The 12,118-nt window shown below is 37.8% G+C and overlaps 1 protein-coding gene across 4 annotated transcripts; it reads right to left on the bottom strand.

Moving 5' to 3' along the window:
• Window positions 1-1,608: 1,608 nt before the first annotated feature.
• On the bottom strand, window positions 1,609-10,475 carry dyrk3 (dual specificity tyrosine phosphorylation regulated kinase 3). Of its 4 annotated transcripts, XM_051122908.1 has the most exons (4): window positions 8,485-8,600; window positions 6,439-6,497; window positions 5,716-5,790; window positions 1,609-5,629 (listed from the first exon to the last, which is right to left on the bottom strand). In XM_051122908.1, the coding sequence occupies exon 4, from the start codon at window positions 5,609-5,611 to the stop codon at window positions 4,043-4,045; it is 1,569 nt and encodes a 522-aa protein (XP_050978865.1). In that variant the 5' UTR covers window positions 5,612-5,629; window positions 5,716-5,790; window positions 6,439-6,497; window positions 8,485-8,600; the 3' UTR covers window positions 1,609-4,042. The 4 variants fall into 4 exon arrangements, with proteins under 4 accessions (XP_050978865.1, XP_050978862.1, XP_050978863.1 ...); XM_051122905.1 differs by lacking the exons at window positions 5,716-5,790; window positions 6,439-6,497 and adding an exon at window positions 9,592-10,475; XM_051122906.1 differs by lacking the exon at window positions 6,439-6,497 and having other exon boundaries at window positions 8,485-8,606.
• Window positions 10,476-12,118: the final 1,643 nt, after the last annotated feature.

The following is a 12,118-nucleotide window of genomic DNA, read 5'->3' as shown; positions in this document are numbered from 1 at the left end:
CTTTTATTGTGAATTCAGACTAGCTTAAGCTGCTAAAACTGAAACCCAAGGCTCTCTGATTTCATTTCATTTGAAGGTCAACAAAAGATATTTCTGCTTTTATGAGGTTAGGCAAACAACAAAGCTCTTAAATCAGTAGTGGGTGTAAAGAAAAAGGAGAAGGGTAAATATAATGGAGTTCTCTTGAATTCGTAATATTACCTGTTTGGAGAAATACATCACATATTTTTAGACCTGATACTCACATCACTTGGTAGAGCACAGTGATTGCATTGATTTGGATATTACAAATGTACCAAGATCCTTTGAAATAACCTAAATGACAAATTATATCCAAACTAAGAGGGATATTGGTACATGAAATGATTAAATAAGTTTTCATGCTGTTCTTATATAGGACACATCTGCTTTGAACATGCTAATATTGTGGCATGTTTATGAGCTCATCATATGTAAATATACTAACCAACCCGTTTGCCTTCTCTGCAGCTGCCCTCAGGGGACTTTCAACAAGTTTCAGTGAGCTTGGAGATCACAGTTTAAAAAACACATTCATATATTGCCTTATCGACAAACAATGTCTAATTTTGAATATATCCAGATATCCTATGACTGTTTTCAGCCACAGTTTCTCCACATCACTTTGTCTTATGACCTACTTTTGTGTCTGGGATAATCTTTAAAGTTTGAACATTCAACCAAACCAATACTGCCATTTGGCTGTATAATTTCAGTTTTATAAGGATTGGGAAAGGGGATACGAAAACAAGACAAAACTTTTTATAAGGTGTTTATAAAGTGAAGCTGTTGTTTATGAACATCAGTATTTAAGTGAGACATTAGTATTTAAATGAGACATTTAAATACTAAGTATTTAAACATCAGTATTTAAATGAGACCAGGTTTGTTTACATGAGTCTGACTTTGAGTTTATTAAAACTACAGATGTGTGGACCTGCACAAAGCACCCCTCTTAAATACTATGGACAAGAAAGACAGTTACATCATTTACGCAAACACAAATTATGACTTCTGGAAGTTACACACACTGGTGTGATGGATAATAAAAGTATGCAAACAATGTACAAATTCTAACAATGTTTCAGTGTACATTCCCACTTAAATACTTTAATTGTATTTCATAGGTGTGTTCAGGAGCCTGCTGGTTTGAAGAGTAGTTTACCATGGAATAACAATCAAGCATTAGTGTTCAGATTTCACTACAAGTGTGTAGAGAGTACTTTGGAAGCATATCCACTCAGTCATTTTAAACTGGAGAACTTAAAATAGCTTAAAGTTGCACTGAAGCAGAAGTAGCACCAGATTCCATACTTTTTCCTTTACTGTGAGATGTATCTGAGAATAACAAATTACCCAAAAAGAAAAAGAAAAAAAAAAAAAAAAGGTAGTTTGGGACTTGTAGATGTTTGTAAAGAAGCAGTGTATACAGGCTTTATGATCGGAAATGTCCAGCATTCATTGCCAGAGAGAAGTCTGACATTTCCACTTGACCAAATAGCAAATGACAATTCTCATTTTTGAGTAAACTAACCTTCGAATGTTAGAAAAAAAACACACAATCAAAAAACAGACAAATTTCAAACAAAAGACTGGTAATAACAATTTTATTTCTTTCTTTTTTTTTTTTATAAAAGAAACTAATACAAGCTCATTTGGTTACTTACACACACGTTGTCCTTATTTAAATCTTGTCATTTACACCTGTTTCACTTATTTTCATGCATTCTGTGATTATCATGCAAACCACATGGCCAACAGTCAACAATGTCTGAAGAAAAATTACATCATTATCTCTTTCACTTCTCTTTAAAACACAAGTAACAGTAAAAACTCTATAAAAGGGTGAAATAAAAGCAATACAAAAACCTGACCATTAAAGCTGGAAGAAAAACATTAGTCACCCCGTGCTTAGCGTTGATTTAGTCAAGTGTGTTCAGTTAAAGGCACAAGACTAGATTCCTCCCCAAACCGAGGAGACCATGCACTGAGACAAACTACAAAGAGACAACTAAGAGAACGGGTGCTTTGGTGAAAAATTCACAATAACGCAAACAGGCGGGAACGCAGAAGCGAAGTAGAAAGATCTGAAGTGAGATGCTGTGTGGTAGAGATCTCTCTAGAGCATACAAGATGGATTTCATAGGCAAGAAAGAGGTAGAAAAACAACACTAAATCCACTTTTGCCTGGACACTTTTCCCTGATGTATTTCAACAGCACACACAACAGCTTAAACTTTGCAGGAGACCACGAATGAACCCAAAAATGATTATGAAGTTTATAGTCTAATTTGAGCACCAATGTCTCTAAAGCTATAACGTTTTTCTGAAACCTAGCTTTACTGAGTGCCATATCATCAGCTAGGTGTGTGGAATCATATATTAATGTCCATTAAATCCCAAAGGATGGTTAAAACCTGAGAAAGAGGTGTGAAAAGACAATGTTGTTTTTCCAATTAAGAGGACTTTCACAACTACTTGCCTGGTATCCACTTGGTCCAGGTAGCACACAGATGCTTTGCATACACCTGTCAGGGCCAATGTGTTAAGCACCATTCATTTTCACAGTCCTTTAGCAGATTAGTGTCTTACCTTGCAACAGTTAGCTTCTAAGCATTAGGTGTTCAATTCACAGCTAGAAAGAGTGAGGCAGTGTCAAAAAACATGCTTACATTAAATCATACCTTCCGAACTATTAAATGCATATATTGTTTGTCCTAATAGGGGGTTCACATGGACAAGTACTCTAAGTGCGGACAAGGACCAGTGCTACTGTGGGTGGGTGAATGTGCTGCGTGCTCGACTGTATAAAGAATGAGATTCTAAGACTGAAAGGGAACAAAATAGGTCACTGTGAAGAGATATTTCAGACCACACAATTAATGGAAATTATCCACTCTATATACTGATGCTGAGATCTGGGGGAGGGGAATGACCCTGCATTATATTTTTAGTCATTTTACTGTTTTTTCATATCTTCTCACAGTATGAATGACAAGAACAGTTGCTGTAGTTGCAAGCAAAATAAAAACTAAACACTGGAAACTACTGGACAAGGGAGAGGTTCATAGGACAAACAGAATTCTGAAGGATGCATGTCATCTACCTTTTGTTAGCTAGTAATTTGAATATGTTTATGAATCCTTACACTAGCTGTTTGGTATCCATCATCACTTTGTGCAAACAGCACACTGTTGTTGAAAATATTGCCAACAATTCCCTTCCCCCAACCAGCAGCTTCAGGGAAATACATACCGCCATGTACAGACAAACACGTGATACTGGCTGTTGCCTTCATGTGAAACCTGACCAATATCTTTCAAAACAGCACTGATAAAAACACACTCCTATGACACTTAAGTTGTGTCCCTCTTTCCCAATACCTCCCAGGAATGGGAACGGCCATAAAACAGCACTGTGACCTGCATTACTTTACCACTTACAAACAAATATAACTTTCTTCATCTTGTTCTAGGGTAACTGATCCAAAGCAAAAGCTTTTAACAAAAAATGAACAGTTGTGGACAGAAATAGCTCAGAGCTTGACCTCTCACTGGTATGCAAGTAACATAAGATGATAACATGGGCTAAACAGACATTTAAAAATGATTTTTAAATGAAGATTAGAGTTAGATGTTCAACCTAAAACTACAAAAATCCACTTTGAGCCCTTAAAAGTATACTAAGAGTCATACACACAAGCCCTTAGAGATGCAATAAGCTGTACGTTTGTCTGAGCAGAAGTAGTGTAAACTTTAGAAAGGACAGGATGAGCAGTCAGCATCATAAGTTCACCCACTCCAATCAACAGCACTCAATTCAAGACCAAGGTGTAAAAAAACAGCCCTGATGTCAACTTTGAATTTTACACTCTGAAGGCCATTTGATTAAAACACAGTATAGTTGTATAAAATTGTTTTTGCTTGTTACATTAAAAACGGAGTTCTGACACTCGTTTAGAAAAACCAACCAAAACTTCTAAAACTGCTACATATGTCTTTATCCCTGAAAAGCTAAGGAATCTCTATGAAACAAGCTTCGGCAGCACTGTGCGAAAAGGTATACTTCCAGTGGAGTCCCCCATCATGGTGGTCCGCAGTTTGTTGTTGGTCGAGCCTGTGACGGGGGGTACCTTGGAGATGATAGTAGGGAAAGAGGTGCTGTGCTCTGTGATCCGCTTGGGCACCATGGACTTCTCACCACCAGGTACAGGCTTAGGGAGTCTCTTGTAGAGCCAGGGGTGTCTTAAGGCCTGAACTGGTGTCATTCGAGTACTAGGGTCCCAATCCAGACACTTCTTCAGAAAGTCAATAAATGTGGAGTCATCACAGCCTTTGAGGGCTGCCCCAAACTCCTTGCTTCCTGGGGGACCTCGCATTTTTCCTCGGCGAGAACGGCTCCCGTTGAGGACTACGGTGCCATTGCTAAGTGTGCTGACCGTGCAGTAGCGTGGGTGGCCTTTAGAGCTGATAAAGTTCTTGGCACGCTTGGCTTGTTCCAGCAGTTTCTGAGGTGGCATACCTAGTAGCTCCATCATGCAAGCCAGCTGGTCACCTTCATCTTCACCAGGAAACAAAGGGTATCCGGTAAGTAGCTCTGCCAGAATGCAACCAAAGCTCCACATGTCTATAGGCATTCCATATCGTGATCCTAAGATGACTTCGGGCGCACGGTAGAAGCGGGATTGGATATACGTGTAGACACGCTGGTGATCGAAACAGCTGGAGCCGAAGTCAATGACCTTGATGCCACTCCTGCCTTGCTGCTTCAGTAAGATATTCTCTGGTTTCAGGTCACAGTGGATGATCTTATGGCGGTGGAGTGCTTCCAAGCATTGGAGAATGGAGTGTGCAAACTTGCGTACCAGCGGGAGACTGAAACCCTGGAACTTGTTGCGTTTGATGAGCTCGTACAGATTCATGCTAAGCAGCTCAAAAGTCATACATATGTGATTGCGGAAGGTGAAATTCTCCAACATGTGAACTACGTTCATGCTGCCTGTCTTGTCTTGCTTCTTCAGATGCTCCAGAATTCGGATCTCCTCAGCAGCTTGCCGATGGAAGCGTTTCTCATTGCGCACCATCTTCAAGGCGAGGTGCTGCTGTAACTTGTGGTCGTAAACCTTTGCCACTTGTCCGAAACTACCTTTGCCAATCACCTTGAGGAACTCATAGCGATAGGCAAGGTGGTCATGAGGTACATGGATGTATCCTCCCTGGTCATCGTCATATCCACTATTGTTGGTGCCCCCAGCTACTGCCTGCCTCTTCTTGGCATTTGGTCCCAGGAAATAGATCTCAGGATAGTTGTGGATCTCCTGCTGCTCCAAGGTAGTCAGCTGCTGCCGGTACTGCTTGAGAGCTTGTTCTGAGGTCATTGGGCTGGCCAGCTTTGTGACTTTTGTTGAGCTCTCAGACGACTTGACGGAACTATTGCTGTCCACGCTTCTCTCTTTGGAGATTGCAGGTTGGGGCTTAGCTGGTACTTGGCTTGTGCCATTGTGCTGGCTCACACCATTGAGTTTGCGGTTGTATGTGTCCTCGTAAACATACTTCACCTTCTGTCCTCCGCGGACTGCTTGGGGATCCTTCATTGTAGGCTTGTTGACACCCTTCAAAAGGAAAGAAATATTTTAACAGTTTATCAAAAAGTTACATCAAGTTGTACAAGACAAAAATGAGGTTGACTAAAGCCAACATTATATTTTCAGCTGAGTGGACGTTCAAAATTAAAGGGAGGCTTCCTTATATCGCTTCTGGTTTCTGCGTAGAACTGAAAAAAAAAAAAAAAAAAAAAAAAATTATATATATATAAAATCCATCTGATGTATTTCTGTAAAATTAGCACTTCTTTCTAGCTATTTTGTATAGGTACTGGTACTTCTGATTGGGCTGAGGCTGGAATTTAGCAAGTTTGAAAAAAAGTATTTGATGGATGTATACTATTGTATACTATTGTATATATATTGCAACTCTGAGGTTTTATCAGAACCATGTTAAACAATCAATAGCACAAACGTGCAGAATTGATCAGCTGCCTAGTAACTCTGGAAACAGCATGAGACCAGTGGAGTGGTTTGATGCATGGCTGATAATTGCAGTGACAGAGAATGCCAGACACAGTCTTTGCAGTCTGACTGGAATGTGAACTGGAAACTGGTGGAACAGGATGTTACTTTCATACTCACAAGGGATAACCGAAAAATCTATGAAGGTAAGAGTCTAATTCACAATCACAATACAAACAAAAATGCTACATGTAGTATGAAAAGTTTTTGATATAAATTAGAATTGTATGATTTCTAAATTTAATAAAAAAAAAAAAAAAACAGAATGGTCTGACCTTAGCTTAAACTGTGGTACATAAAACATCGGCATGAAACAAAAACAGCAGACAGGCTGAATGTAAATGCAAATTTACTCTCTGACAGCAGGTGGAGCTTATGGAACAGCAGTGATACAGTGTTTCCTTCATTACGACTATAAACAAAACAAATAATACATTAATAATACATTAATACATTTTAAATAATACATTAATATACATTATATGTAGATAAAATGAAAAAAATGGCATCTAAATTTTTCTGAAGACAGTCAGTTCATATAAGCCACCATCCCCAGTTCAGTATTTATGATTACGAGTTAGCTCTGCCTGCTACAGTATTTTCTCCTCCTTGTGTTAGTCTTCAGCATCTCTGGCTTCTGTTAACAGCCGTTTACATTTAATTTATTTGCCCAGTTAAAGTATTAGTTGTATGTTATTAATAGTTCTAAAAGTTTTCCAACCATTAGTCGAAAGTGTATGTATGCAGTTAACAGGGATCCTTCAATTCACAACACTGTTTACATTGCTTAGCCACTTGTATGGCGGTATTTAAAATATTCATACGATGTGCGTAATTCAAATTGGGTTACCGTTTAAACCAGTATATTGCCCAGCACTAGCTCAATGCTTCAAAACAAAACAGAAATGCAATATGAATACAGACCTAACTACATTTCAGTTGACTGGGAAAACAAAGCCATGTGGAAATTTTCTTTTAGAAAGGGTGTATGACTTCACCATAATAGTTCCACATACTTTTAGCACAGCGATTGGAAAGAATTCTCTCCATGGTTGAGGAATAGCCACTAGACCTAACTATATCATTAAATATGCACTGAACTTTTGCCTTACAATATAAGCATGCCATGAACAGAGGTTGCTTATGCCAGTCACGGTGAGTTTTCCTAAGTGAACGGGAACAGGGGAACTCTCTTTCACATTAAGGATGTTTAATGCACCATAACTGCTCCAAGTCCAATGCCTATTTAAGATCTCACTATTAAAAATTTATAGTTAAACCCAAGATATTGTCTATTTGGCTCTGCATACAGCACAGGAAGAAAAAGCAGAGGACAAAAAATTAGATCATGCAGATAAAATTATAAGGTGCCCAGTAAACTGGGCCAATTGTTTGGGAGGGGGAAGGGGAAAGGCAGTTTCAAGGAGTGGGACGAAAATAGAAACCAGTGTGTTGGGAACTGAAGGATACTGCAGAGACTAGCCAAATGCATCAGCTGTTCAATCACAACAAAAAGAGCTTGGTTAACTTAACAAGGAGTACATGACCCAAATTAAATCGGTAATGTCAGTAGCTAAATGAATGGTTGGAACTACTGGAAGCTGCTTGTACCCCAAATGCCAGAAAATCAAAGTCATCCAATCCCGGATTGTTTACTGAACGTTTATGGAAATCCAATTGCTAGTTAATTATTTACTGAGGGTAATAACAATAACATTGCTCTGATCTCAGAAGTCCAGTATAGTAGCATGAAAAGAAACAATATAGTCTCATAACCGTAAAAAATGTCACCAGATCCAACATGTACTCAGAATTATTTATTGCATAATAGTACAGTGGAGAATCGGATTATCATATGCTTTACCATCTCCGGTCCCACATTGACGTATCATACTATAAGCTACATGGACCTCATTAAAAGGCTCAATCTGTCTAGTTTGAACACCTGATATTGTTTTAGTGTATTTGCTCACCATAAAAATTTAAATGTAATAAAATTACATTTTATTTATTGAAATATTAAAAGCACTGGCTTTCCATTTGATAGACATGCTGTGAGGCACAATAAACATACTTGATGTGCTGCAGATGTAACCTGTACCACTATCAGAATGTGGGAGAAAGGCTTGTCTAAATATGTGACATTCCAAGAGGCACAAGTGGCAGCAGTACATGTGCTTAGCTAAGCCTCTGTACCACAGGGGTGAAAAATCATCAGCTCAAAGAACAGAGACTGAAAAACTGATATACAAAAGACCTCATAGTGAGTCAGATTTTCAAGCTCAGCTGTTCTTTAGAACAGTTCTAGAGAAATACTCCTCACTGAAAGACTCTCGTGAGAGGATGACGGCTAGAAATCCTGGACACTGGGTCTGCGAGGACAGAAAGTCAGGACTTACAGTGTGTTTGGGGAGAGGGGGTAGTCCAGAGGGACTCTGTCCATTCACATCAGCGTCCTGGTTCACAATGTGATCAGTGCGCATGTAGGAGTCATACAGACTGTCACCGTGGCGAGCTGTAGAGAAAGAGTGAAAATGAGCCTGGGATTAGGTTGTGAATCTACAAGCAAAATATTAATACAGTCTCCACATCATCATCCAATATACCCATTACATAAATGAAGATTTCTATTATACAAACATAAGGAAGAAGAGGAAAAAACAATGTTCCCATCTGAGAAACATAAATCCCCTTAGGGAGGTATGTAACCAAGTTGCAGGTGTGCCAGACAACAGACAGTTCCTTGAGCACATTACACAGCAGGTGGCTACATATTAAACCAAGCTTCATGACTCATTTCAGTTTCAGCAGTTTCCACAACACTGACTAATTATGTTACTAAATCATCTTAATAACCTAGACCTCTTTTGCCTTAACGCAAATTTAAGCGAAATGAGAGCGAATAAATGACAACAATTTTCATGTCACTCCAAAACTGACTATAGTCCTTCTGTGGAAACACAAATGGAGATATTTTGAATGTTTATTTTTCTGTACAATGATGTTTTGAACCTCATTGATTTTTATTGCACAGATTAAAAAAAAAAAAAAAACACTGGCATTTTTATGTTCCACAGAAGAAATAGATCACTTGGAACAACATGTGCTCTAAAGGGTTTATAACATTCTAAACTAAACAATCTTTATTTTGAAATAATTGCAACCACACAAAACCTCACCTAATGATAATTCTGACTATTACTATCACTTACTGAGTTGGCAATTCAATAAATTTATAATATGGACATTATGTGGCCTGTAGGGGCTATTCTTCCCACTGTCCCATGCAATTTCACTACTAGCATACATGTCAACTACTTCAGCTGGAATAAAAAAAAGATGAAATTTGCTTACTTTAGTACATTAACTAAAAATTATTAGCACAGGCAGTGCATTCTTAACTATTAATCAGCTGTCTTCAAACAGTCTTTACTTGCCAAGTGAACCAAAACCAGCCACAGCAAACTCACAGAGCTGGATATTACATTTCATATGGATATAATTACCTGCAGTTATGGGGCCATCTGGTTTTCTGCTCAATATCATCATGGTTGCATACAGTCAACATCAAATATTTCTTTTTCCTCTGAAAAATGTTTTTACTAAAGCAAGATCCATTCAAAACAACAATTCAGTGTCCTTCTAGCGAGACTATTAAAATATCAACAAAGTCTCATATCCGAGGTGAAGCTTGTCAGATGTTCAGAGGCTAGATTGACGACTTCACAGTGCTGCAGGGTTCAGGCATGATCCCCTTTAAGCTGTTTTCATGAGGCTTATCAATTTGACCACCTGTATTGCAAGTCTGGAAAAGAAGTAACAGAGGTATCTGTATTTCCAGCAAGAAGGTCGAGCTTAAATTCACAAATGCATCAGAAAAAACAAATAATGGTTGAGAAGTGGTCGATGATGATGATGATGATGATGATGATGATGATGATGATGATGACTCAAAGTTGCAGGGGACAAAAAAGCGTTTCCGTCATGACAGACGGAAAGCACGTCTCCCTAAAGCACAATAGGACTGAGTCCAAACAGTAAACCGATGTCGACCTACTCCACTGTTCTTCTCTCTCGAATGTCGTGTTGTTGGTTTGAACAGAAGAGTCATCCCAGCCAGAGCACACGGTCCAGCGGGCAGCTAAAGCTCAGGCTAGCGTTTCCTCTTTTCCGGAGAGTACAAGCCTAACTTGCTTTCATTCTCAAAACAAGAGGGTGAAATTAACTCATAGACCCTACCAAACACTTCCAGACAAGTCAAATAAGTGTTCTCACGAATGATCTGAGAGTTTTGGATGCGCGTTCCGTCCCGTAATGGTGCACGCATAAATGTGTGGTTTCTTAGCTTGTTGCTAAGAGCGTCTTCTGCTTCGCCCAGCGCGACGTCATCAAACAGGGAACTGCCTGGGGCGCGACCAAAACAACGCCATTCTGGCTCAAACTTCGTAAGATACAAGGAAGCGCTTGTTGAGCCAAAATGGGGCTGTTTTGGAGTTTAAATCTAAACGTAAACAAAGCGAAACGGGAACGTTTTAAGTTTAAATATAGATTACTCATGTGACTTCCACACTGATGACAGTTAAACGATTTTTCATGTATGTTTTATATATACGCAAATGTTTTAGACTGACAAAATTTAAAGAGGAATTTAAATTTAGTTTTACAGCTGAGTGATAGTCTTATCAGAGACAGTGTTATTATATGATTGGAAAAGGACTTTGTTCATATAATATATTTAAAGGGCCATGGGGTACTGCTGACTGTAAAAATGAAAATGAAATGGTCTAACTCAAAACATTCCTTTTTGACGTGGCTTTAAACAATACTATATAAATGAAAAATGTGTAATATTATTAAATACAATGCTAATAAATACTATAAGTGAAGTGACACCATTTTTTAGTTGGCTTTATACACTGGCAGTTTTTGCATTTGCATTTTTACGTTTAGATTTGCATTTCTAGTGTTTGTAAAGCAACAAAATAATAGTGTTTTAGGTCAAATTATTAAATAATTATAAAAGATGTAAACCGAGTTTGATAATAGTTAATATGCAATATCTGTGTCCACTGTGTTTAAAGATGACCTATATGGGAATTATATGGATGACTATACTGAGTCACAGTTGGTCTTCTTTTTTTACGTTTATTTGCATACTGATTTTATATATATATATATATATATAAAATCAGTATGCAAATAAACGTAAAAAAAGAAGACCAACTGTGACTCAGTATAGGGCAACTCCAGCGTTATGGATGTGACGTATAAATGCTTACAGAATGTATGTGTTACCAAAATCCTGAACCATCTGTTTATATTTTAATAAACCCTTGTTGATAGAGTCTAAACATCAAAAAAAAAAAAAAAAAAATAAAATAATTCAGTCTATGCACAAATTTTCTATGTTAGAAAAGGGAAATAATCATGCATTATGGATGTGACAAAAAAGGACACTGTTTTTGGGAAACATACTTTGTAGGTTTTCTGTGAATTAAAATGCACCAACCAGACGCAATAATACCCAACAAATAGAGAAGCGATGTCTCTTCACAGAACATATAATTGTTACTTTATTTTAATTTTGATGTGTCTATTTATGAGGAATATGTACTGTTACGGATGTGACAGAAAATTATGCAATAAAAAAAAACGCTTTAAAAACTTTAAGAGAGACCTTACATGGATAATTGAACCACCAAATGATGACATCTGTGCTGTCAGTATAGTAAAAACCTTTGGTAAAAACATTATTTTTTTCATAGTAAGGTTGACCTTAGCATGGAATTACCCTATAATGATATAATGATGGCGTCACTGAATAGCAAACATTCATTCAATGTAAGATGTTTGGTTTAAATTTTGGACTTTAGAAAAATAGATAGCACAACTAAAACGACAATCTCCAAAACAAAGCTACAAGATTAATTGCAAGATAAATATGGTAGATATCAAAACAACAATCCTAGTGTTATCCTAAGCTGTGTTGCATATCTTAAATTGCCTTGGCAAGTCTGGTGTTGCTGTCAAACT

Source organism: Labeo rohita, chromosome 11, assembly GCF_022985175.1.
Source record: "Labeo rohita strain BAU-BD-2019 chromosome 11, IGBB_LRoh.1.0, whole genome shotgun sequence".
NCBI classification, from domain to species: domain Eukaryota; kingdom Metazoa; phylum Chordata; class Actinopteri; order Cypriniformes; family Cyprinidae; genus Labeo; species Labeo rohita.
Note: the sequence above shows the minus strand (reverse complement) of the source record. Positions and strands in the feature narration are given on the sequence as shown.

What these genes read in the sequence shown, in the direction of transcription:
- dyrk3 (XM_051122905.1), bottom strand. Translation starts at nt 9,634, where the DNA reads ATGATGATATTGAGCAGAAAACCAGATGGCCCCATAACTGCAG. An exon ending in AGATGGCCCCATAACTGCAG is followed by an intron (nt 8,601 to 9,591) that starts GTAATTATATCC and finishes CTTTCTCTACAG; the next exon opens with CTCGCCACGGTGACAGTCTG. An exon ending in CCCCTCTCCCCAAACACACT is followed by an intron (nt 5,630 to 8,484) that starts GTAAGTCCTGAC and finishes TTCCTTTTGAAG; the next exon opens with GGTGTCAACAAGCCTACAAT.